General features: G+C 46.6%; 3 protein-coding genes and 1 long non-coding RNA gene across 4 annotated transcripts; 2 read left to right on the plus strand and 2 right to left on the minus strand.

Annotated features, from left to right (window-relative positions):
- Positions 1–3,265: 3,265 nt before the first annotated feature.
- On the minus strand, positions 3,266–9,378 carry LOC117843384 (uncharacterized). Its single transcript, XM_034723965.2, has 4 exons — positions 8,933–9,378; positions 8,711–8,830; positions 5,065–6,486; positions 3,266–4,568 (listed from the first exon to the last, which is right to left on the minus strand). The coding sequence occupies exons 1-4, from the start codon at positions 9,213–9,215 to the stop codon at positions 3,517–3,519; spliced, it is 2,877 nt and encodes a 958-aa protein (XP_034579856.1). The 5' UTR covers positions 9,216–9,378; the 3' UTR covers positions 3,266–3,516.
- On the plus strand, positions 7,159–8,367 carry LOC140221712 (uncharacterized). The gene is made up of 2 exons (XR_011897375.1): positions 7,159–7,735; positions 8,082–8,367. It is a non-coding gene; the product is annotated as an uncharacterized lncRNA (long non-coding RNA).
- Positions 9,379–12,784: 3,406 nt separating the features above from the next.
- On the plus strand, positions 12,785–18,112 carry LOC117843387 (uncharacterized). The gene is made up of 11 exons (XM_072291881.1): positions 12,785–12,913; positions 14,835–15,101; positions 15,230–15,409; positions 16,086–16,115; positions 16,235–16,337; positions 16,420–16,545; positions 16,621–16,745; positions 16,819–17,085; positions 17,430–17,566; positions 17,676–17,753; positions 17,839–18,112. The coding sequence occupies exons 1-11, from the start codon at positions 12,785–12,787 to the stop codon at positions 18,110–18,112; spliced, it is 1,716 nt and encodes a 571-aa protein (XP_072147982.1).
- A 135-nt stretch (positions 18,113–18,247) lies between these two features.
- On the minus strand, positions 18,248–22,369 carry LOC117843386 (probable glucan endo-1,3-beta-glucosidase A6). The gene is made up of 3 exons (XM_034723967.2): positions 22,184–22,369; positions 20,723–22,057; positions 18,248–18,526 (listed from the first exon to the last, which is right to left on the minus strand). The coding sequence occupies exons 1-3, from the start codon at positions 22,257–22,259 to the stop codon at positions 18,486–18,488; spliced, it is 1,452 nt and encodes a 483-aa protein (XP_034579858.1). The 5' UTR covers positions 22,260–22,369; the 3' UTR covers positions 18,248–18,485.
- Positions 22,370–24,309: the final 1,940 nt, after the last annotated feature.

Here is a 24,309-nt window from a genome sequence, read left to right on the forward strand (position 1 = left end):
GAGGACATTCTATTTTTCAGGAAATTGGACCTAAAATTATAGTTTTGGATAAAGCTTCGAACGAGCAACGAACCTGTCAAAGATGAAGGCCAGCAGCCTCAGAAAGAGCCCAAGCCGATCGACTAGGGGTCTTCTGACCTCCTCCGACGCTCATTTTTGCAAGCACTCCTCCAAAATTACTTAAGGGCTAAGTTTGTGAAGATATGATATGGATCACTTCGGGATTAAAGAGGAATCAAAGAGGATCAAGCGGAGATTTGGAAAGTTATTGAAGATCAATCTCATCCCGAAGCTACCGACGTGATAGGCCCACATGCAAGTGAAAATAAGACTCCTGAGCATCTAAGAAGACTTGGAAATGAAGCATGACGTGAGAGGGCAAAAGGAAGGCCCAAGCCGATCAGCCTGGACTCTTCCAGTGTTTTCCTTCACCCCTCGCCTTTCAATTTTTGTCACACGCTCTCTAGACTATAAATACCCCGAAAATTCACCGAGCCCCAGGAGAAATCCACCAGAAGTCGACGAATAGAGGGACACGCACCAGAGGGAGTTGGGGGCCGCTGCAAGTCTTCGAGGTTGTTTAGGAGATGGCTTAGGATAGACCCTAGCTGCCATGGTCATCCTTGCACGGCGAAGCCATGGTGGAGTTCTGGAGCCGAGCCTTGTGATCTTCAAGCTTATGTACACGAGATAGTGACATCAATCTAATCTTGTGCTTATTTTAATCTACTATAATGCATGCTTATTCTCGTATGTTTAACCAGTATATGTTCTTAGTAGGAATAGATGCAATCATGGTGGTTAGTCTATGTCTTGCGGATACATCTTAGTAGTGCATAGAAAATCGGTGTGATTACCTTTGCACGGTGACAACATGTGGAAGGTAAAAGGCCGAACGATTGCGTAATGTTGATAAGATTGAAGGCGAGTATTGTGGGAGTCATTTGAGATAAATTTTTGGGAAACTGAAGGCGTTAACACGCACCTCGCATTGGTGACCATAAGGAAGTAGGTGGCTTGCGAGCCGTCTTTTTTTAGAGATGACTCTTTATCAAGATACTACATAAATTGGTTACCATTTTGGCTGGAATTACAACAAGAAGATAGTAGGCACCTTTGGTTGTGTTACCTTGTACATATGGATGTGATCTGTTTACCATATCTATAATACTTATTTCACAATTAGATTTACCTTTATATATGGATGTGATCTGTTTACCATATCTATAATAATTATTTCACAATTAGATTTACCTTTATATGTAATTCATGCTTCATAATAAGATTAGATCCGTTTAGCTAGGTAGAGAACCCTAGTTAGTTCACTGTCGATCCATGAATTGATAAACCTTGGATGGAATACTCTAAAGGAAAAGCTACGATGATCCGTGCACACGCTAACTGCCGTCAAACACCCGCCCCTAGATCCAGTAGAAGCGGCAGTGCTAATGGTTCCATGGGGAAGATGAAGGCCTCGACGGTGGAGGCAGAGCGGCAGCCGGGGACGGCGGCGGCGAATGGGTCGCACAGAAGCTTTGTCGCTACGGGCACGTTTGGGTTGGGCATCCTTGTCCTCCTCCTCATTGATGGGGCTCTCTCGCGCTCGCGGCAGCCATGAACACGACTCCGTCAGCTTCTTGCATTGCCGCGCCCACCACTCCCACACCTTTGATGACGCCGAGTGTTCTTCGTCCCAGATCGAGCCTGTATCACATGTGCTACTTTGATTTGGCTTCAATCGGCAGTGTAACGCGCGAGTGGCGGCCGGCCGGCGGGCCACGAGCGGCACTGCGGACGCGGGGAGTGCAACGAGCGGCCGGCAGAAAACAAGTATTCTTCATACCCATCAAAGTACGAGCACTTACGCCATAGATTTCCTGGTTGAGTTGTTCCTGCTTGAGCATCCAGACCGGACTATGAGCCAAGCTTGCACTGATTCATACACCAAAACACTTAAGAAATTTCATGGCTGGCTTGCTAGTTCTAGTTTTACGATAGAATCATCCATACAATCAATAGAATTCTATCCAAATAGGCAATCTGTAACTTATTGTCTATTGCTTAAGAAATTAGAATCAAGATATGGATGGATCGTGGAAATGTGAGGCTTAGTTTTCACATGGATTGACAACCTGCTTAGCGCCAGCGGGTGGCGGGTGAGCGAGCGGCCAGCAGGGCGGCGAGCGGCGCGGTGGTCGCGGCGCATTGCGCGAGCAAGCGGCGCGGTCGGTGGCGTGAGCGAGCAGAGGGGACGCGAGCGGCCGGCGGGGGCGGTGGGGCAGCGAGCGCGGCGAGCTCTTGCAGGCGAGTGGTGGTAAGTCCACCGTAGACAGGATCAAGGTAAGCCCACCAATTTGCAAAGGCTAACAAACATAATCTCAAATAAGCCAGATCCACCGGATACAAATTTGCCAAATGTAATCTCTGCACCCCGCGGGTTGGTTGGGCTGGCTCGAGCCTGGCTAAGGCAGACCGGGCTGCCAAACGCCCCCTAAGGTTTCCTCTTATCTCATATATCACCAAGTCACATTGATGATATCTTTTGCCACGTAACATAAGTACGTCAAGGGCTTATCATATTTATGGACCGAATGCTTTTTCCTCAGGAATATCCAACTGCAAAATGCTGGCTGTACCTACTGTTCAGCACCAGCCTGCGCGGCTGCGCCGGACCTGCCGGCGCCCCCAACGCCGACTGCCGCCGGTGTGTGCAGGGGCGGATCTGGCGATCTGCGGGGGGTGCTGCAGCACCCCTGAGCCCATGTATTTCTCAAGTAAAATTAGCGTTTTAACTTCAAAGTTCACATGTAAACTATGAAGTTAGATTCATTACAAGAGGTTCAGCACCCCTTCTGGTTGATTCTGTCTCCATCCCTGGATGTGTGCAAGTGCAAGCTGGCAAGGCGCGGAGCCCAAGCCGCGCCAAGGACTCCTCCGATTTCTCTCCTGCCTACAGCCAACTCCAGCGAGGCGACGACACATGAGGGAAACAACACACCAACACCAGCATTCGATGGTGGCAATGGCGTCAGTCGGTGAGCGCCACGCTGCTTGGCACCAATTTCCTTCCAGCGAAAGGCCGTTATGCGCTCAATCCGGTACTAGATTCAGTTGCACGATTTTTTTTAGGTACAGTTGCACGAAAAATTAAGAACGCAGATGTTCAGTTGTTTCACCTTGCATCGCTCGTTGGCGCAAAATTTCCAACAGGCTAGCCCAACCCGGTACTAGATTCGAGGGTTGTTCAGTCCGCACAAACACTGTCTGAATCTGAACATCAAGACAGATTCATGAGCCAATGGCTAGGCGACCTGTAAAGTCAGGTGGCGATACATCAAAATCGCACCGATTCAAAATATCTGACACTACGACAGTGTATCAAACCCATATTTTGGTTGCAGACTATCTACACAAGGATGGATAGCGTTAGTTACAGTGGCACATGTAGAGTTGTCGACAAAGGCATATAACTCAAAGTCGCGAACCGCACGCCGTTCCACAGGAAAGCAGGCGGCATCAGCGCACGGAGTGGCAGCAGATGAACGGCATCCACGGCTGCTTCCTTCCTTTGGAACTCTTGTCAACATCCTTGCGTGGCAATTTGACAGGGGAGCTCCAGTGGTGGTCGTCGGAGCCCGATTTAGGAGACCCCGACGAGTTGCCATCCTTGGACACCCGGCGCCGGAACGACAGCACCCGCTCCTTGGTGCTGGGCTTCTTCACTTGGTTCTCCGCGCTTGCCTCGGCCAGGAGGACCTTCAGAGGGACGTGGACTCTTCCAGAGTTCAGCCGGGCGCCTGGGGCGGCAATCTCTTCGTTCTGCTTGGTGCTGTTCCCCTCTTGACCAACTATGCCATTTGGCTGCTGCTGCAGCTGCTGCTTCTCTTCAACAGTATCTGTGCTTTGTTCAGCAGTCACCTCCTTTGCAGTTGTGCCTTGGGCAAGCATCTTTACTTCAGAATCATCTGTGCCTCCTGCATTCATCTTCTCTGCACTGGTGCCATCGGTCTTCTGCATTTTGTCTTCAACATCATCCCCATTGAACCGTGCATTCATCTCCTTTGCATCTGTGTCATCAGTCTGCTTATTTTCTTCAAGATTTCCCATGCTCTGCACTGAACTCAACTCTGTACCGCCAGCCTGCTTCTCTTCATCAGCATGATCCGAGTGTTGTACCTCATTCATCTCTGCAGCACTGCCTTCAGTCGGCTTCTTTTCTTCAACATTAGCAGCATATCCATTCTTTGCAGTGGTGCTAGTAGCCTGTTCCATACCATCTATGCTTCGTACTGCAATCATCTCCTTTGCACTAGCATCTTTGGCTTGCATATTTTCTTCAACTTCTGCACTGACTGCACTGATAACCTGCATAGATACTGTACTGAACTCCATGGAGGTTGTCTGAGATGGCACAAAGATGACACCATTTTTATGTCCATCTTCCTGCAGGCTATGGTCAGTTGAGCAAGTCTTGCTCACAAGTTCAGAACTTGTGCTGATAGGCATGTCTTCCGGACCGATTACTTCACCATTTTCTACAGCACTTGACGTGGATAATATGCATTCATCTGCAGAAATATTAAACAACTTTCAGCATACAACCTTGTGTAATTCAAAGCTAAAGGTTTGACTTTAAAAAAATATATATAGTAACAGTGTGCCTCAAGACTCGAATATTTTAGCATGTGCAAATGCTAAAAACAAGATTATGATACAAAGCTCAGAGTACATTGAATTTTTGAGTTGCATGGTCAACTTGCAAGGCAGTGGATTAATTACGCTACTCCATACTGCAGTACCCAATCAACCAGATTAGAAAAATAAAAGCTTAAACATTCATCTCCAGCTTAGCATTGGCTGATGCTTTACAAAAACCCATCAATTAAATAGGAACAGAATGCAAACAAAAAAAATTTGGCCAATGCAAAGTTAATGTTGAATGCATTCACTACATGATAAGATTTTGAACTCACAGAAAGTAAAATAAATATGGAGTATAGAACATAGTTCACAAGTGCAAACTTATATCAAACACTGTACAATTAAATTGTCAGAAATTCTTACTTGAGTTATGGCATTGTTGTGCTTCAGCCATCCTAGTTAGGTTAGAGACTGTTGGTTGATCCACCATCAGGGATGTAGAGTCAACTTGTGGTCTCAATTCAACAGAATTTGGTACCTCCAAGTAGCAGCTGTCAGTGGGAAGTTCAAACAAATCATCATTCCTGTCATCATCTGGATTAAATGGATTCTTGACAGAAGATGCTTGATCCTTTAGTAAAGTGGCATGTTTCTGAGTCAGAGAAAGTTGATCTTCAGCACAAATCTCAGGGTCAATCTGTTTGTTGTGGACATCCTCTTTAGTGAATCCATTAGTCTTCTCTATGGAAGGATTTTCTTCAATGATATTTGGTAGTGGCCTCTCCTCAAAGGTGAATTCCAGATCATTCACATTAGTGGTAGGAATATCATCCACATTAGTAACAGGAAGATCGTACTGAAAACTAGCTGTGGGGCATTCTAAACTTTTCTTGCAAGAATTCTCAACAGGCTCATGATCATCTGATATGTCCTCAACAGTCGAGTTCTGTGTGGGGAGCTCTGTGGAGCAATCTATGGGAGCATTATCAGTGCATACGACCTTCAGGTCGCTTCCAATTGGCATGGTGTTAGTGCTAGGATTGGTTATTGTTTCCAACTGAACAGTATCTGGTATTGGTGATGCTTCAGACATGGTATGCGAAACATGCAATCCATCTTCCATAAAATCTTCCACCTTTCGTGAGTTTGTAGACTCTGATTCTGGTTCCAAAATAAGTGGATGGGCTTCCTGAAGGGATGAAGCATTCAAATGACCAATCATCTCACTATGACCAGTTTTATCAGGTTTACTGTTAACCATATCAGTATAAGTGTTGTCAACATTCACAGAGTGTTCATATGGACTCCCAAGCTTCACGTGAGGTTCAGCCAATCTAAGAGCTCCATCCTCCAAATTATATCCAACATTGGAGTCAGAAGATAAATCTCTCATATTTGGTTCTCCAGGAAATTGAGCTTTGCATAATCCATTTGTTTCAACAGAAATTTCATTTGCAGCTACACTTGATTCTGATGAAACAGTATTCAAATTATTGATTTCTGTAGAAAATACAGAACCTGGTGCTGCACCATCTTCAGAATCTGGTTGATGAAGAAACGGAGATGCATCCTGGTAGTCATCAAAACTGTCTTCTCGCTCAGCTGGACGTTCCACTTTAGTTTGGCTTCCATTAGTGCAAGCAATCTGTGATTCAGTTCCATTGCCTTCATTTACATTTTCAATAGATTTGCTGCTGCGATTGAGAAGGCCATTTTGACTTAATCCACTGGTGATAGTTTGAGTTCCAGTATCTTCAGCAGCAGCACTTTCATTGTTGCTGTAATTAATCAGGCAGTTGTTTTCACTTAGTTCAGTTTGAGTTCCAGTACCAGGAGAAGCATGTTCTATCAAAACAATAGATAAATAAATCAACACACACTCTGTGATTTTGAATGAAAAGGTAAAATGATTCATATTATTTGAAACAAATGCTGGTGGCACATAGGAATATCCAGAAACAAGTTAAATGTTGGCAAATTAATAACTTTACAGCTATAGCTTCACCGGAAACTTTAGCGAATATTAAGAGGAATCTGAAGATATGCAAGGAACGAGTATAAAAGACCAGAGGGATTCTGAGGCAAGAAAAATGAATTAAGCGAATCACTAGATAAGTTCACATGAAAGGTTATAACAGTAAAGTTGTAACAAGTGCAACCGTGAAAATCATAACGACACTGAACAACGAGAGACACGAGAACCGGTCCATACAGTAAAATAGGTGAGGACCAACAAATCGTACAAGTGAGCAACAGGCTAACAGTTGGTACAGGACTGATACCCTTCAACAAGCGCATATCATGCCATTAGTTAATATAATAGTCTCAAGTAGCCATTGCAAAAGCCTGCCAAAGAATGAAGTTGTAATACACAGGACTAAACCCAAAAGCAACACAGATAGTAGCCTGCTGCTAAATTTGAATTGCAGCAGTACTATATTCTGAACTTTAAAGACTTAGCAATGGAGCAACTTTACAATTAACCGACAAAGCGCAGACAACATGGCTGTAAGTCATAACATTAGGAAATAAAATTATGACAAAACATGTCAACACCCCAAGCAACGGGATCTGTTCAAGTAGATGACAAGACAACAATATATGCTAAAAAAATATTAAAAAATTAGGATGAGATACATGCAGACACAACGAAAGTATTAACCGTTTTCTATTTGGGTCTGTCTCCACGTCAGTCGTCAGTCGGTTGAGATATAGATTATCCATCAGTCACATTTTACAGCCGTTGATTAATTATCCAATGGTCCGGATCTTCCTTCCTTTCAACATTATCTTCAGCCCCACCTGCTCCCCCGAACTGCACACGACCATCGTCATCCTCGCACCCGACGAGCGAAGCGTGATGCCAGGCGCAAAACGCCCCCGTTCCCACCACCACCCGCAGGCATCCGCCACCTCCGCCACCCGATGCTAACCTGTTGGGGCCGGACGCCCCTGCCGCTTCCGCTGCCCACCAGGATCCCCCACCACCCGGCTCCGGTGGTGCCCTCGCCACCTCCGCTCCGCCACCGTCTCTCCCGCCTCTACCGCCGGCCGACGAGCCACCCCGCAGCTCCCTCTACAGCAGGGCACAACGGTAAGCCCCCAAACCCCCAAACAATAACATCAAATTCTTATCCCCATTCAATTTCTAGTATAGTTTTGGGTGACCGATGGAGAAGTAAGATTCCAGTCGATTGACGAGGAGTAAATCTCTTTCTATTTTGCAAATAAAATAGAATGCCCATGTGACTAGAACATGTGGTGGAGGACCACGACAAGATAGCAGACCTAAGAAAACAAGTGTTAAACGACAAGCTCAAAGAAATCCTACCAACCTATGCGAATAACGATGGATAGGTCGGATTTTTAGGAAGACGGTTCACCAAGAAACCAGCAAGTTCATTCTGGCTGACTAGAGAACGAATCCAATGTATGTACAGGTTGACAAAGACAAGCAACAAATTCTTACTCCTGACCAGTATCAAGCAGGCAACTTGCCACAAGACCCGGAGGGATATACAACTAAAGGTAAGAATTGGTGGAATCACACATGGATCTCAGTGTCTGAAGTCTGAATTTACTACTGACACATTAGTAGAAATAAATTATCTACGTACAGTTCAGAAGCTACAAATACAAGGCACTCCAACTGTTCTACATCGTTATCACAAAAGTATCTCCCCAACTCCAAGGGAAACGAGAAAGTACCCACGCTTTCAGCTTTAATGCTAACCGAGAACCACGCAGACTTTTATTCCAGGCCCCCACGGGGGTACCATCTCACTACGCCCATGTGAGTTTTGCACCCCTCTTCAAACCGGGGACAGGGCAAAAGGCAACCAAACCTTTTGCCTTTTCAATCTCTAGCAAAAATGCAGTACGGGCAAAAAAACAAAAAGCACAAGACGCCTAAGCAGATTAGTTCGCGTAAAATCATGTTAACCAAACTCCGACTTCGATATCTAACATCCAGAACGCAGGACGCAAGTCAAGAGAGTAACAGCAAAGCTGAATTTTCACCCGGAAATAAGATTGGACGTTGGACGAGCAGAGAAAAATCAGCGATTACCTGCAGTCACCTTGTCCTCCACCGAACGGTCAACTCCTCCCGCAAATCCACGCACCGCAGCGCCTCCTCCATTCGCCTCCCGCGCACCAATCCCCTCTCGCTGTCCTCCTCCTCCCCCACCTACAGCCGCACGCGCAGAAACCGCCATCAGAATCAACGAACCGAAACAGCGGGAACCATCGAATCCAAACAAAACCAAGCGACCAAAGCCTCCGCACGTACCGAGCGGCGTCCTCTCCGCCGCATTGCGCGCCGCGGCGCCGCCCTCTTTCCGCTCGCCCATGGCAACGGCCACCCCCGCGACGGCTTCCTCAACGACCTCCGCAACCGCTTCTCCGGCCTCCGCCGCCGGCGGCGGCAGCGGCGCCTTGCAGTGCTTGCGGTGGGAGCGGCGGAGCTTGGCGCTGGGGTGAGGGTTGGGGTACTGGTACCCGCAGACGTGGCAGAGGTGGCCCCCGTTCAGCGCCGCCGGGTCCTTCCCCCGCCGGCTCTCGTCGGCCTCCATGCCCGCGTGCCACTCCACTCCGGAAATAGCAGCCAAGCCGCGGCGGCGATGATGGATGGGAGGGGACGGCGATGGAAAGGGCTGCCGCTACTCCGTTTTGGACGGGGACAACAACGGCGGGGGTTTGGGTTTGAGAGCCAGGTGCGGGTTGCGGCGTGGGGGGAGGAGGGGGCTTTGGCTTTAACTAGCCACGTGCGCGGGAGGATGACGCGTGGGGCCGAAAGATGGTGGGGCCCGAACGTCGGTGAGGGGTGGGGCGCCCGAGTGTCGCCATCAATGCGGGCCATGTGCGCGGCGGGCCGTGGGGGAGGGAAGGAAAATTTGATCGGTTTTTCTAGTAGGGCACTGGTGAGCCGCGGAGGGGGGAAAGGTTTGTTGGAGGGGAGCGTGGCCCACCTGTAAGAGGCATAGTTCCGGGCCGGTTGGCGTGGCGCTGGATCTGGCCGTTGGGTGCGCGATGGACGGTCGAGGTGTGCCTGTGATAAGGCCGAGAGCCCGTGCTCCGTAGCCTCCGTGGGAATGGTTGGCACGTGACAGTGACAAGTCTGAGGAGGTCCCACTGGAACTGTTCCTTTTCGTCCCCTGGCCGAACGCTTCCGTTCCGCTTCGTCCTGTTCCGGCCGAAAACTTCATCCTGCCTGCGCTTGTCAAATTCATTCGGCTGTAACCTACGGAGATCTACTGTGGCCAATTCACATTTACCGTGGTTTTCCTTCCAGTTTACCTGAAGCTGTATTTACCACCGTTTGAAACATCAAATCCGAGCGCCCAGACCGGGACCAAAACGAGTTTGCTGTTTTTCACTGAATGTGTGCAGTTGCAGCCGTACAGGGCTATAGGCATACTCAGGGACACTCCGCTGAAAACGGTTAACTGCGTCCTACTCCGTCTGAGATGAAAACGTCTGAACAAACAGTCAGCCAGACTTTTAACGCGTCGTTTGACGAATGACGGTTTACATGCTGGTACTGGCTGGGCCCAGCCAAGGCCAGGCCACCATCTGCTTGCCGTTGCCATGATCTCCCGGCCTGACCCCGCTGGTGAACAGTCGAAGATAACTGGAACCATCATGAGGCGGCGGTGCAGGGCGCTCGAGTTTCTTTTCCAATCCCCCGCATCTTTTCAGAATGAAAACTGGCTCGTGTATCAGTGTACTATGTGTTCTCTGCCACCGGGTGAGTGCTGGAGTTCTCTAGGCGGGTGGTGATTGCTGCTTCGTGATTGATCTCCATCTCCTCGTTGTCTGCACGGCTGTTCTTGCTGGAAAAGCGCCGATTGCCGCCTGATTCGACCATCATTCAGATCAGATCGGGAAATGGGGTCGCCAGGCATGGTTTCTCGTTTCTCTGGAGCGCAATCAGTGTGCCCACCATGTGTGTGGAAAAAAAGAACCACAAGAGATGGAAAGTTCTGCACTTTCAGCTATACATGCATACTTTCACTGCCATGGAAGAAGAAGAAGAAGATACTTGTAACAACACGGCAGATGTGACATCCTGCGAAAGTGCCGAAAGGAGCTCGCCACCGGGCATGGCACCACACTAATCGTCGCACTAAGTGTTAGCATTGGCGTCTAGCTGCTGCTGGCGGCTGACGTGCGGTCGATCGATTTACTTGGATTGGAAGTGATTTCTCGGCGGGGATAAGCGAGCGATCGAGGTGGTTAAAGATGGCAATTGGCAAAGCAGTTGGAAGTGGGGGTGGTTACTTGGCTAGCTGCGCGGAACGGGAAATGAAATAAACCGATCACGCACTCGTCAGTCGTCGGCTCATCGCCGCCTCCGTGTGATAGACGTTGGAGATGATATGATATATGGGCAGGTTATTAATGGTAATGGTACTAGGTGGTGGTGGTGGTGATGGTGAAGAGGAGAACGTGAAGTGGGTAACCGTGCTCGATCGATCGGGGCCATGATGCCGACCACTTGGCCGGAGCCGGAGGGGAATCTTATCGACGATCGAGCCCTCCGTAGCGCCCACGCCAAGCAAAGCCACCCCCACACCCCCGCCTTTCCGCAAAAAGAGCTTTCTCCGACCCCCGGCCGTCGCCGCCGTTCGTTGTTTACCGCTAGATATCACTCCCTCACCGTGCAACGAACAGTAGCTGTTGGCTACTTGTTGGCTTGTTGCTCCGGCTCGACTCCACGGGCTACGAGCTACGACTACGAGCATTTATCCGAGAGCGACGAGCACACTGTCAGGTAACCCGTAATAACCAGCACGGGGGCACGGGGCTCTGTACCTGCACGCGGACGTGCGTGCGTCGTGCGAGCGAGACGACGGCGCCGTCCGGCGGGACAAGTCTTTGGGCGGCGACGGATTTGTGCTGTGCTTTGGCTGCTTGTGCGGCAGCCCCTGCGGCCGAGCGGCGCATGGACGGAGACCGTGCGCACGGGCGTTTATTTGTTTCCTCTGCCCATCACCCGGTGTTGCCAGGGATAATGGTAGGGACATAGTAGGAGGTAGTACTAGTACGCGCCAATGTGCCATTGCCTCCCGGCGACGGCGAGGCGTCTTGTCGTGAGGGAGTGGCCCCTTGTTTACTTCACCCCCAACTCCCAACTTTAGCACTATGCAAAAAGAAGATTCCCCATCACATCAAACTTGCGATACATGCATGGAGTACTAAGTGTAGATGAAATTAAAAACTAATTGCACAATTTTGTTGTACTTTGCGAGACGAATCTTTTAAGCCTAATTAGTCAATGTTTGGACAATAATTCACAAATACAAACGAAACGCTACAGTGGGCTACAGTGCCAGCATAGTAATTTGGCACCTCCCAATTTAACCAACTAAACAAGGCCTGAGACTGCTGGGGCCGATTAGCCGATACCTCCTCTTGTCCTCCTCAGCAGAGTAGCAGACAACCGCGGCGGCGACCAAGCAGGAACGACAAGTTCGGGGCTCTTTTCACGGATGTTTCGGGCCCTCTGAAACGCTCTAGCTCACTCATGCAGTCATGCGAAAACTGAAAATGATCAGATTTTAACCAAGCTACAGCAACAACACACGCATGGAAATTGGCAAGCGAATTCCCACCTCCCATCCAATAATTTCTGATTCTGAGCTCTGAAGTGTGCACGAGCATCGAGCAACCGAGCAAGGCTCCACTGTTACAGCAAAAGTCTGAGCGAGAACGACAGAGAATATATACGGTTTCAAAGGCACGTTCCCCACTGAAAATTTAAAGAAAAAAATAAAGTCATCAGCGAGCCGTGTTAATTAACAACTAATGCTATCATCATCGTGTCAAAAAGATAAGACAGTTACTTGAGGAAGCAGAAAGAAAAAGGGAATGTAATTAAGGCGCCCTTCAGGTACCATCATTATCTCGTCAATATCGTACACTTGAGAGGTAGTGGTGTAAGCGCACTGGCATGAGCACAACACAGATACTATATGCGATTGCAGCAATCTCTCCAAGAAGCAATGACAGAAAGAATTTGCTTTGGAGACCAAAGCAACATCGGCCGAAACCTTCTTTTACCAAATCAAGCAACAAAGCTAGTTGAGGGACCAAACAACTGAAGAAGAGATGACCAGGCAAGCAAGCAAGGTATGCGAGGATGTGTCTTGCATCTGACAGGAAACGTTGCACAGACCTCTCGCTTAATGCTGACTATGCAGAGATTGCTGATGCAAATACAAGACTACAAGAGTCTCAACAATTTCAGTTTAATAAATGGCTATTACAGGTATGCACAGCTAGAAAGCACGTCGCCATCAGTATAAAGCATAAACACTGCTCGACTAAAGTATTTCTTTTTTCTTTTCAAAGAAAGCATATTATCGTTCCCAGAAGATTTCTTTTTAAGAAAGACGCTGTACTCAATTACACTGAACCTAGCTAACAGAGACGCAGAAGTTGACAAGTTGTCTCTCTGCATTCGTCCTACTACTAACTGTTCAGATGCACCAATTACCAGATAGGTAAGAAACTGGTTGCAGGTTGCACTTGCAGGCTTGCAGTTGCAGCTGCAGCTAGTGACCTCACCACAGCAGTCCAAGGTCATGTGAAATGTGCAGTTGGGCTTTCGTCCAATCATAAATGGGCCACAATGGATTAGTCATCTGCTGCCCGGGGAAAAGTAGGCCGGGATGGCCCCGTGGGAGGTTTCCAAACTCTCTCTGTCTCTCGCAACCTCTGGCCCCCCGCTCCCTCCCCTCCTCTTTCAACCTTCCCCTCTCGGCCAGCGACGGCCGGCCAATCCTACCCTGCCGTGCGCTTTTCTGGAAGCCTCCGTTTGTTTGAGCTTCCTGACAGCTTCTCAACGTGAAAAGTTAGAAACTTAAATAAATAGCAAACTTCCCATACAACTTCCGAAAAAGCTAAAAGCTCAAAAAAGTTGAATTTATATAGGAAACTGAAAAGCTAAGATTTTCGAGCTTTTCATAGCTTTTTAAGTTTAGAAAGTTAAACACATCTTCTAAAACCTAGTGTTGGCTTTTCAGAACCAAAAAGTCAGCAACAGCTTTTCAGGGAAGCTCAAAAGCTGCAGGTCGGACACCAGGTACATGCATCACCCTCATGCCCTCCCTCCCTCTTATGTGACTTCAGGCACCTTAAACCCAGATATGGCTTAAAAATTATCGCGGTGCTCCACCTCTTGTGGTACACCACTACTGCAGTGGTATTTTTTCTTGGTACATCCAGCCAATTACATGCGTCCATCTAATTTGAATTTTACCCCAACGGGGTCGACTTCTTTCAACGAGATTGCTTGATTGGGTGGTACAATTTTTGTGTTATAATTCTACGGAGTAGAAAATATTGGTCTTCAAGTATACAATGTTTCTTTAGAAACCCGGTTAAAAAAATCTAGTCTGATTTCTAACCACGCTACCAGAGTAACAGTGGCACATGAAATTCTAAAAAATATCACTAACGTATTCTTCAAGTATACAATGTTTCTAACCAACATGGAATATTGTGCAGTTTCAGATTAGTTCCATAGTGTTCTTTTTTAAAATTAGCAAGAGCTATAGTTGATACTCTCTCCGTCCCAAATTACTATTCGTTTTATCTTTTCTAGATACATAGCTCTTGCTATGCATCAAGATATATATTATGTCTTGATACGTAGCAAAAGCTATGTATCTAAAAAAGTTAAAACAAATAGTAATTTTGGACTGAGGGAATAGAAAAGAGCTCACAAAAAGGAACAGTGGTGGATAGTGTTCCTGATTAGTTGATAGGTAATAGCTTTATATTGCTGCTTCAACGCTTATGACCCCACATTTTGCCCCTTTGTTTTATTTCTAAATGAAAATTCTGCTCTAAAAGTGTCGCCTCTATTGCTTTGTTCGACGGTGATTATATATGCTTAGTCTTCTCAGTTTTCTAACAAATATATATTGAAACGACACCAGTTATAAATGAATTAATTTGCAATCTTCTGTAGGAGATGAAATCTTATTTTCATGCTCATGCATAGCTACAGAACACTAGGGGCACCGCTTTAGAAGGTTTTTGACTACTGCAGGTTTGGTTAGAGCTCTTGATGCTATAACCAAACACCATGATGACTTAAAAAGGTTGGTGTTGACAGTCATCCTTTACTAAATTTGTTTACTTCTGATCATTGTGTGCTCATTTCTTGCCTTGTCATTTTGTAGATTCGAGTGCGCCATGAAGGCACTAAAGTGTATAAGGGGTTTGTGGCTAAATGTGATTTGGATGATAACTTTGCTGTTGTCAATGTCTATACCTTCCTTGATATTCAGGTTGGACCTTTCCAATGTGCACCAGAAAGTCTGCCACATGGTGAGGTATTAGCTGTAGCGCGTGGCGTCTCTGGCGAAACAATGGCTAAGAGTGTGGAATTGAATGGTGATTCAAGGGTATCTGAGGATAATGAAGATCTTGATTGTAGAATCTCAGAGGTAACACTTGCATGACGATTCGAGCATTTCATTCTATTTCTGTTATGCATGGAGGCAATAAAAATAATTTTTTATTTATATTTAACTCTCATTCTATACAATTTCATTTTGTTCAATTGTGTTATTAGCCTTGGGAAGGCGGGCCACTTCTTCCTTTTGATGGGAATATGGTTGGCGTGAACCTTTTCTTGACTACGAGCATAGCCGTTTTCCTACCACGGGGTACAATTCTCAAGCATTACTTGACATCCCAGCAAAAGGAGACTGGTCTTGCACAGTCAAAAAAATTAAAGGTTCACAGATATGTCTAATCAATGCATGCCCTTGATGAGTTCACCTACTCTATTCTACCTTAGCTCTTCTCCTAAAAGAGCTTATAAGGTCAGCATTTTTGAGTGCTAGATAACATATGTAGGCAATAATCTAGATCTTAGCTGCTATTCCTTAGCCTATTTGGCATCTGCGCTGCGTAGTTCTTAATGTTTACCAATCAAAAATATTTGCCGACCTTTGGCATGTATCACAAATTCACAGTTGTCCTGTACTAGGTTAGTCATATTTCTTGTTCCAATGTTGAAAACTGTATGTTAGTCTTGTTGTTATGTGCATTATGATCATGTTTTCATGAAACATTTTCCACACGACTTCTCCTCATTTCTCTATCTTGTTCCCTGCCTATGATTCTACCCATGTAGTTTTTGGCACCATTTTGCGTATTAATGCACTGGTTTGATCCATTTTACTCTTGGGTAGTCATTTTTATGTTTTGCAGGCTTGGAGCAAGACCCATAGGTGAGAAATCTAAGTATCTAACAGCCATCCAGAAGGTGAGCGCACATGCACTCCTCAAAACTGGCTAATATTGTGGTATCATGCAAACTATTGCAGTTCGTAATGGTACCTATTTAGAAGCTGTGCAAGTTTACCATTTACATTTGTACATCAATTATTCTGGCCCTTTCACTTGTACTCTTATACTGTTAGATCTTATCAGTTAACATATGTATACTACAGGTATGTTCATGCACTCTGACTTTTAATTATAATTGTTGTTCATGCTGTTATCATGATATAACTAATGTTATATGCTGATTGTTATGCTGATTGTCACTATGTCAGTGCTTAACTGCTGATCACTTGACCTTGTTGCACCAGTACATGGAGATTTTCTCAACCAGGAACAGTTAGATCTAGACTCCATGGGTTACCCTAAGTTACCATCAACCATGTTTGGATGTGAGTCCGTGCTTCTAAAATTTGCTGACCTCTTACAGCTCTCATGGGTTACTAACAACTATTCTACAATGTATTTCTCCAGCTGGCATGATCTTGGTTAATTCTTTTGAAGACACTTTTGGTTACATACGTGGTAAAGGTGTCTGGAAAAAATTCAGCAAAAGAGCTAACATAAATCGCAATGTTGTCGCACTGGCTTCATTCAATGGTGATTTTACATACATTTACTATTTCATCTCTGTTTTGATTACAACCAGCTGGTAACCAGAATCATGGCATGCAGAAGAAAAAAGGTTTTTTGCATGCACAAGTTTTTTTATTGAATGGAATGGATGTACGATAATTTTGACATCAGCGAGCTTGGTTAGAAATTCTGGTGATGAGAACAAGATTGATGAAAACTTGAGGGTTGGTGTTCATTGTTCTGGGACTGCTGTTCTTTTAAGGTGCTGTTTAAGTCTTACCACTGTATTATTTGCAGATTGAAGTGTTGCTTAACAACCAATGCAAAGAAGGGAAGTTACGGCATTGCAATCTACATTACAACGTTGCTCTAGTTAGTGTCAAGGATTACTGTGCTCTTCGTCCATCAAATACTCTGCTTGATTGGGAGTCAAGTTTTGAAGTAGCGGCTGTAGGGTGTTGCTTCAAATCAGACGCGTTAATGGCTACTAGTGGGAATCTGGTTTCCTGGACAGGCACGCTTGACTGTGAGTTCCTCTCACGTTCCACGTGTAAAATCACTAAGGTAATCCTATATTTTTATTGCCTTTTTTTGTGATAGTAAATACTCCCTTTGTTTTTTTTTCTATCAGGCGTAATTTCAAAAGAGAGCTTTAACCGCAAATTTCCCTGACATTATTTTGCTTGCAGTTAAAACATATTCTTGAGAAAGTACTTTGGAATATGAATCCAACGATATCATTTGATAAAACTTAGATAATATTGGATTAATCAATGGTCAAAGCTTGAAATTGGATAGACGCCTTGTATTTCTGAACAAAGGAAGTAGCATATAGTTGCATTGGATTGAGTTGGCTAGCAATACCTATTTGGAACAGAAATCAAAACTTGTTCATGTCAACTTGCTAGGCTGGGATTGGAGGCCCTCTTGTTAATCTTGATGGGGATGTTATTGGCATGAACTTGTATGACACGAGAATAGGAAGAACTCCTTTCCTGTTATGGGAAGACATTTGCAAAATTCTGGCATCGTTTGAGACAACAAGGTATCCATTTGCATATATATCACATATGTTCTCTTTTGGAACATTTTTAAGAAGCTTGCTGAAGCAGGCTGAGTGAAGCATATTCTTTTTTTACTGGCATGTCTGACAGTGAACCTGGTGATGTTGGCAATGCCTCTAGTGCACGTTTCTGGAAAATGCCTATGGATGACAAAAATAAGTTTAACAGGTTGCTATTCTGATCCATGTCGCTGTATATTAAGCTGGGGTTAAGTTTTCGATATATAAATTTATTTCACCGAACTGAACTGCAGGTTTCCTGTGCCCATGCCACGCTGGTGCCATCCTGAAGAGGTTGAATCTGACGATGATGATGAGTTGAGTTTTGACCCTGAATCTGGCCAGCTGAAATACGGTTACACTAGGGGACGGAAAGTCAAGCTCATGCAGACGCACTCATGCCCTAGATTGGTCTCACAATCCCCATATCATTGCTGGTTTGAGATGGCAGAAGTAATCTGTGGCTTGCCCAAGTCTTGTGATATGTGCAGCATTTTAATCCTGGAATTGTTTGGTGTCTTGTCGTGAGCGGGGCGAGTGTTTTTCGGACTTTCTGGCCGTCCCCCGTCTGAAACGCTCTAGCCCACCCATGCATTCACGCGTACTGAAACTCAAATCAACTAGGCCTAGGCTACAGCGACGACAACACACCACGCACGCATATGGCAATTGGCAAGCGAGCTTCCATTTCTGAATTCCAAGTGTGAGCACGAGCAACAGAGCAAGTCTCCACTGTTACAGCCAAAGTCTGAGTGAGAAGTGAGGACGACATCTACGGTGCCAAAAGCACGTCCCCGCCCTATATAGCTCTCAAGTACGCTAGTCGTCTAGCCGGGTTTACACAAAATCAAGAATCGCATGAATGTGCTTTCTCCCCCTCCGTTCGCCCAGGCAGAGCCAGTTAGGAGTCTAACGAGCTGCGGAACTTGCAGGAGCCATGGCCTGAAAAAAAAACAGAGAGGGAAAAAGCAGTCATCAGCGACGCGTGTTAACAACTGAAGCTACATGTCAAAAGATAGACGGATGCTTGAGCAAGCAGGAGAAAAATATAAAGGAATGTAATTAAGGTAAGCTTCTGGTACTATCATCTTGTCAATATGTACTATTCAGGGATGGTGATGTAAGCGCGCCGGCATAACTGATACAGTGATACTACATGTGATTGCAGCATTTTCTCCAAGAAGTAATGTCAGAAACAATTCGATCGGCCCGAACCCTTTTACCAAATCAAGAAACCAAGCTAGGGGAGGAACCAAAAAACTGAAGAAGAAATGCACAAGCAAACAAGCAAATGTGTCTATGCAGAGAATGCTGCTGCAAATGCAAGAGTCTCGGCAACAATTTCGGCGTAATAAATGACTATGCACAGCTAGCGAGCGCAATCAGTATAAACACTGCTCCACTGCAAGATTTTTTTTCCTTTTTATTTTTCAAAGCAAGCATATTGTTCCTAAGAAGTTTTTTTAAGACAATATACTCAGTTATACTGAACCTGCAGAAGCTAACAGACATGCAGAAGCTGTCTCTCTGCATTGGTCCTACTACCAACTGTTCAAACGCATCAATTACCTGATAGCAAAGAAACTCATATAGGATGTTGCAGGCTGCACTTGCAGTCTTGCAGCTAGCAGCTACTGGCCTTACTACAGGGGTGTTTGGGAGATAGGATTAAATTTAGCCCTGTCACATCGGATGTTCGGATGCTAATTAGGAGGACTAAATATGAGCTAATTACAAAACTAATAGCAGAACTCCTAGGCTAAATCGCGAGACGAATCTATTAAGCCTAATTAATCCATCATTAACGAATGGTTACTGTAGCACCACATTGTCAAATCATGGACTAATTAGGCTTAATAGATTTGTCCCGCGATTTAGCCTAGGGGTTGTGCAATTAATTTTGTAATTAGTCTATGTTTAATACTCCTAATTAGTATCCAAACATCTGATGTGACAGGAGCTAGCCCCTGTCTCCTAAACACCCCCCGCAGCAATCCAAGATCATGTGACCTGTGCAGCTGGGCTTTGGTCCAGTCATAAATGGGCCACAATGGACTAGTCAAAACAAGTGCAAGCCTGCAACCTGATCATTTCGGGGCATCTTTTGGCAGCGAGCCCAGCCACAGACTGATCAAAACGTAGTCAGTGCCATTGCAGGAATCTCTATGTAGATGAAAGAAGCCTTCTATTGTATATTAAAATTATATCTTATTCATTTCAGGGTAGGCTAACGGCGACATCACCTTCAGTTTTACTTCAGACAACAATCAGCATTTTTCAAACTTCATAATTTGGTCCACTGAGCCTTCCTATTATGTTAAACAGATTTCAGGTACCACATACTCCTAATTAAATAGCTGAGTAGTTCTCACATAGGGAACCTGGTGTTCAAAATCCTACAATGAAAACTGTTTTCACATACTTTTCATCCCATTTCAATTTTGGTGCAACTATTTAGTCAACCACATTGCTGCTATTTGATGCATGACCTCATCATCCACATGTTATGAAAATTGATATATGTTTTGTTATGATTCGATTCCTCAAATCCCAAAGTGGTGGGAGTCAACTCACTTGACAGATGGAAAGCACATCTTAATGACTATACATTTCCCGTTATAATCCTACTATACTAATATTAATAGAATCGCTTGGAACCTTCCATGCTGCTACTTGTTGGGATCGGTAAGCACCATCAAAGATCTCCACAAGAACTATTTTAGATTGATCTAAACAAGTTTACTTCACTGGATGGACCACAAATCACACATAAAAAAGCAGTTCTTAATAATTTTCGCATCTCCTAGTTGACAGATGCCAATGGCTCCAGAGTTGATCATTTGGATATCCCCCGATATAATCCCTGAGGAGACCAAGACTATCTGATCTGATGACTCTAATAATCATAGAGTTGACCTGGTACTGTACTGTTTCCAAAAGGGCGAGATGCTTTCACAATATTCATCACTCCTCTACCCATATTTGGTGAAATGTACCTTTTTTTTTTACTTTTTAGGTCAGCCTAGTTAATTGAATTACAGATTGAAACTGCATGACCAATCAAGAATTAATCATCATCCAAAACAAGTACTAAATGGACTAGCAAGTTCAGAATGTAGGGTATGTGTGAACACTTACTTGGATTTTTGATAGTCTGCTCGGCAAGGTTGTTGAAGTAGCACGTCGCTCCAGTCTTCCTGAACTGCTGCCAGTACGAGTTGAACGCGTAGCTGGCGTGAGCCACCGTCGTGTTCGGCAGGTAGCATTTCTCCCCGGGCTGGATGGCGGCGCAGGTCCCGTTTCCCTGCCCGCACGCGTACGCCAGCGCGTTCCCCACCGCTGTCTCGTTCAGCTTCTTGCTGGCGGCGGCTGAGAGCACGCACCAAATCGGCCCCTTGTACGGGGTATTGTTCTCCAGCGCTGGCAGCGGCGGGTAGGACCACAGCGGCCGCTGGCCGGTGAGGTCGATCGGGTAGACTGCCGTGCCGTTGGCGTAGTACAGGCCCCAATGCCGCTCGGTGCCCGGCCCGCCCTTGAGGTCCTCGTTGTAGAGTGAGAACACGAACACCGGCATCTTGGCTCCCGGCCGCAGCGGCGTGCCCGGGTTCTTGGCCATCCGTGCCGCGAGGTTCCTGTTGTAGATGGCGGCGTTGTGGACGTTGCCGCCAATCTGGTCGTAGTCGCAGCCGTTGGGCCACCCGGTCTCCGCGACGGCAAGCTTGACGCGGCCGTACCCGAGCTTCGCCATCGCAATGGTCACCGCGTCAAGCATTTCGTCGAGCAGGTTGGTGTATGTCAGCCCGGTGACCGGGTCGACGTAGCGGGTGTGTCCGCCCTGGAAGAGCGCGTAGTCGAGCGGGACGGTGAGGTTGTGGCCCGCCCAGACGAAGTAGGGGTAGGCGTCGACGAAGTAGTAGGAGTTGGTCCCGTTCAGGAAGTGCAGCAGCGGGCGCACGACGGACGCGGCGATGTCGGGGCGGAAGGCCGCGGCGGACGGCGGGCGCGGGAAGTCGCCGTCGGCGAGCGCGTCCATGGCGAGCGTGGTGCCGATCTTGACGCTGCTGATGCCCCGCTTGCGTAGGCTCAGGTGGATGTTCTCCATCGCCGGGACCAGGCGCAGCCAGGTGGAGTTGGCGATGGAGTAGTCGGAGAGGATCTCGTTCCCCACGAGGAGGAACTTGACCCGCGTCGCCGGGTAGTAGGGGACCAGGTTCTCGGCGACCCAGCGGTCCGCGGCGGCGGCCGAGGCGGCGATGTCCGGGATGATCTGGTTCGGCACCATGATGGAGACGGGCCAGCGCGTGCCCGCCAGCGCGCGGAGTACGCCCGGGTTGGCGTCGTAGATCTTGACGGACCCGGCCCCCGCCGCGCGGAGCAGCTCCACGGACCGCCGCGGCGAGGGGATGTCGTCCGCCACCCGGCCGTAGTTGACGCCGAGCCCGTGGCCGCCGCCGCCGCTCACCCCGTGCGCCGCTGCAAGGAGAAACAAAAACAAGAAAAACACGAGCTTTCAGCTCAGCTCGGTTCGCCGTAGCTCCAGCCTTCCGCCGTCAAGACGACGCGGCGGAGGACAGAGGAGGGTGACTCGCGCGCGCTTACCGTGGAAGGAGAAGGCGGCGCAGAGCAGCAGGAGGAGGGGGAGAGCCCGGACCCGGAGCGGCGGGGCGGCGGCCATGGATGATGCTGCCACGGCCCCCTGTAGCCTCTGCTCCGTTGGAGACTGCCTGGCCTGGGGGTTAGCGCCTTCTCGGAGCTCGGGTCCGACCGTTGCTGTGTTGCGTCCTCTTGTAGGAGAGCGGTTTGTGTTAAACTAGGCTCTCTCTTTTTTTAAAAAAAAATAAAGGTTGGCAACGGTATGGTAGCTTTCAGCATGCACTGGCCAGCAGCTGTGCTTTCGTTTCTTATTAGTTGTAGATAGATTGCAAAAGATTAGTAACGTATAAAAGCTGTGGTAAAACAAACATGCTTTGGAGAAAGACGCGGTGAAAATCACCAGGAAAGCAAGGACGTGCTGTACTGTAACGTTGCAACTTGCAAGAGACGAGCGTGCATTGCAGGTTGCAGCACTGGGTTCTGTCAGTGCCCATTCCTCGCTCCCCCTTGCTGCTCTCGTCTTGCGCATTGGATGCTCTCTGCTCGTGCTCGGGGACGGAGGAAGCTAGCTTTGGGTGAAGTTGCCAAATCGCAACCATCCCTTTTTGCTCTTCGTCATGTTTTTTTCCAGGTGTTGGGGGGTTTGTTAACTGTGATCGTTGATCAGTGAGGTACTGAGGTGAAAGGCCGATGTGCTTCACATGCTGCTACATTCTTTTGAAAAATACCGCACATGCTACATTCACCGACCGTTGTGAAAAATGAGGGGCACTTTTTTTCCCTTCGTTGGTGTGCCCAAAGGCACGGGTAAATTGCCACGGAACCTGCGCGCGTCTCTTCCAGGATGATGATTTTGCAAGTCGACTGGCAAGAAGTCAATCTGGTACGTGACCAACCGACTGACCGTGACAGAAGCTTGTTCTTCAAAATTCGTGTAAGGAAGAAGCCAAGGCCTTGTTTAGTTGCCTAACTTTGCCCAACCAAAATTACTGTAGCAACACTGTAGCATTTCGTTTGTATTTGTGAATTATTATCTAAATATTGACTAATTAGGCTCAAAAGATTCGTCTCGCAAAGTACAACAAAACTGTGCAATTAGTTTTTTATTTCGTCTACATTCAGTACTCCATGCATATACCGCAAGTTTGATGTGATGAGGAATCTTCTTTACATAGTGTTAAAGTTGGGATTTTGAAGTGCGTGGCCCAAATTCCCCCGGTCGCCTGGCAGGCTAGCGCACAAAGCTTCGCGGAAATTCGTGTCAGGAAGAAGCCAAATTCCCCCGGTCGCCTGGCAGGCTAGCAAACAAAGGCCCTGATTGTATTCGCGGTGACGCGGGGCTCTATGCGAATATGCGATTGACTTGGCTGCTGACTCCTCAGCCCCCACGGCCTTGCTGTCCTTTTAACGGAGAAAACAGGGCGATGGCCGTCGGTGGTGGTTCGGTGTACGTACCTACTCTGCTTGGCTGTGAAGTTTTTTTTTTATACTACCACCCTGAAGCATTTTGTCAGTATGCTTGAAAACTGGTGGAGTATCATGTAAAGAGTAGGTTCTCAACTGGAAGCGCACCAAGGTTCATGCACTTCTTTGTATGCCCTTATTTTGTCAGCATACATATCTGGTGCTAAGATTGATGTATAAATTATTGATAATACAGATGTAGGAACGGTGTAGAACTGTCCTCACGGGGTATGTTCGGTACCATGATAAGCCGGTGGCAAGACATGAAGACAGAAACAATCTCTTGCTTCTATTTCCTTCACTGTTCTCACTGATCCTTGTTAATTATGTACCACAATTATCAATTTAGCAATCTGTATAGGAAAATAAGTAGGTGTTATAAATATAACAATTCGGTGATATAAACATGGTCTCAGAAATCTATCAAACATGATCAAATATTGTCAGGTGAAACCATCAATATACGTATTGGAAAGAAGAGATTAGAACCATAATTGCTAACCTGTTTTGGTAGAACATTTGTAGCAAAATGAAAAACTAAAAGGGATGGTGTTTAAAGAAGATAAACTGATGAAGGCCACATATCTTTTATTAGAAGCTGCATCAATGAAATATATATCTTGGAACCTAATCTAAACCCTGCTCTTTTTTTCTACTCTTATCTCAAC

Source organism: Setaria viridis, chromosome 2 (genome assembly GCF_005286985.2).
Source record: "Setaria viridis chromosome 2, Setaria_viridis_v4.0, whole genome shotgun sequence".
NCBI classification, from domain to species: Eukaryota; Viridiplantae; Streptophyta; class Magnoliopsida; order Poales; family Poaceae; genus Setaria; species Setaria viridis.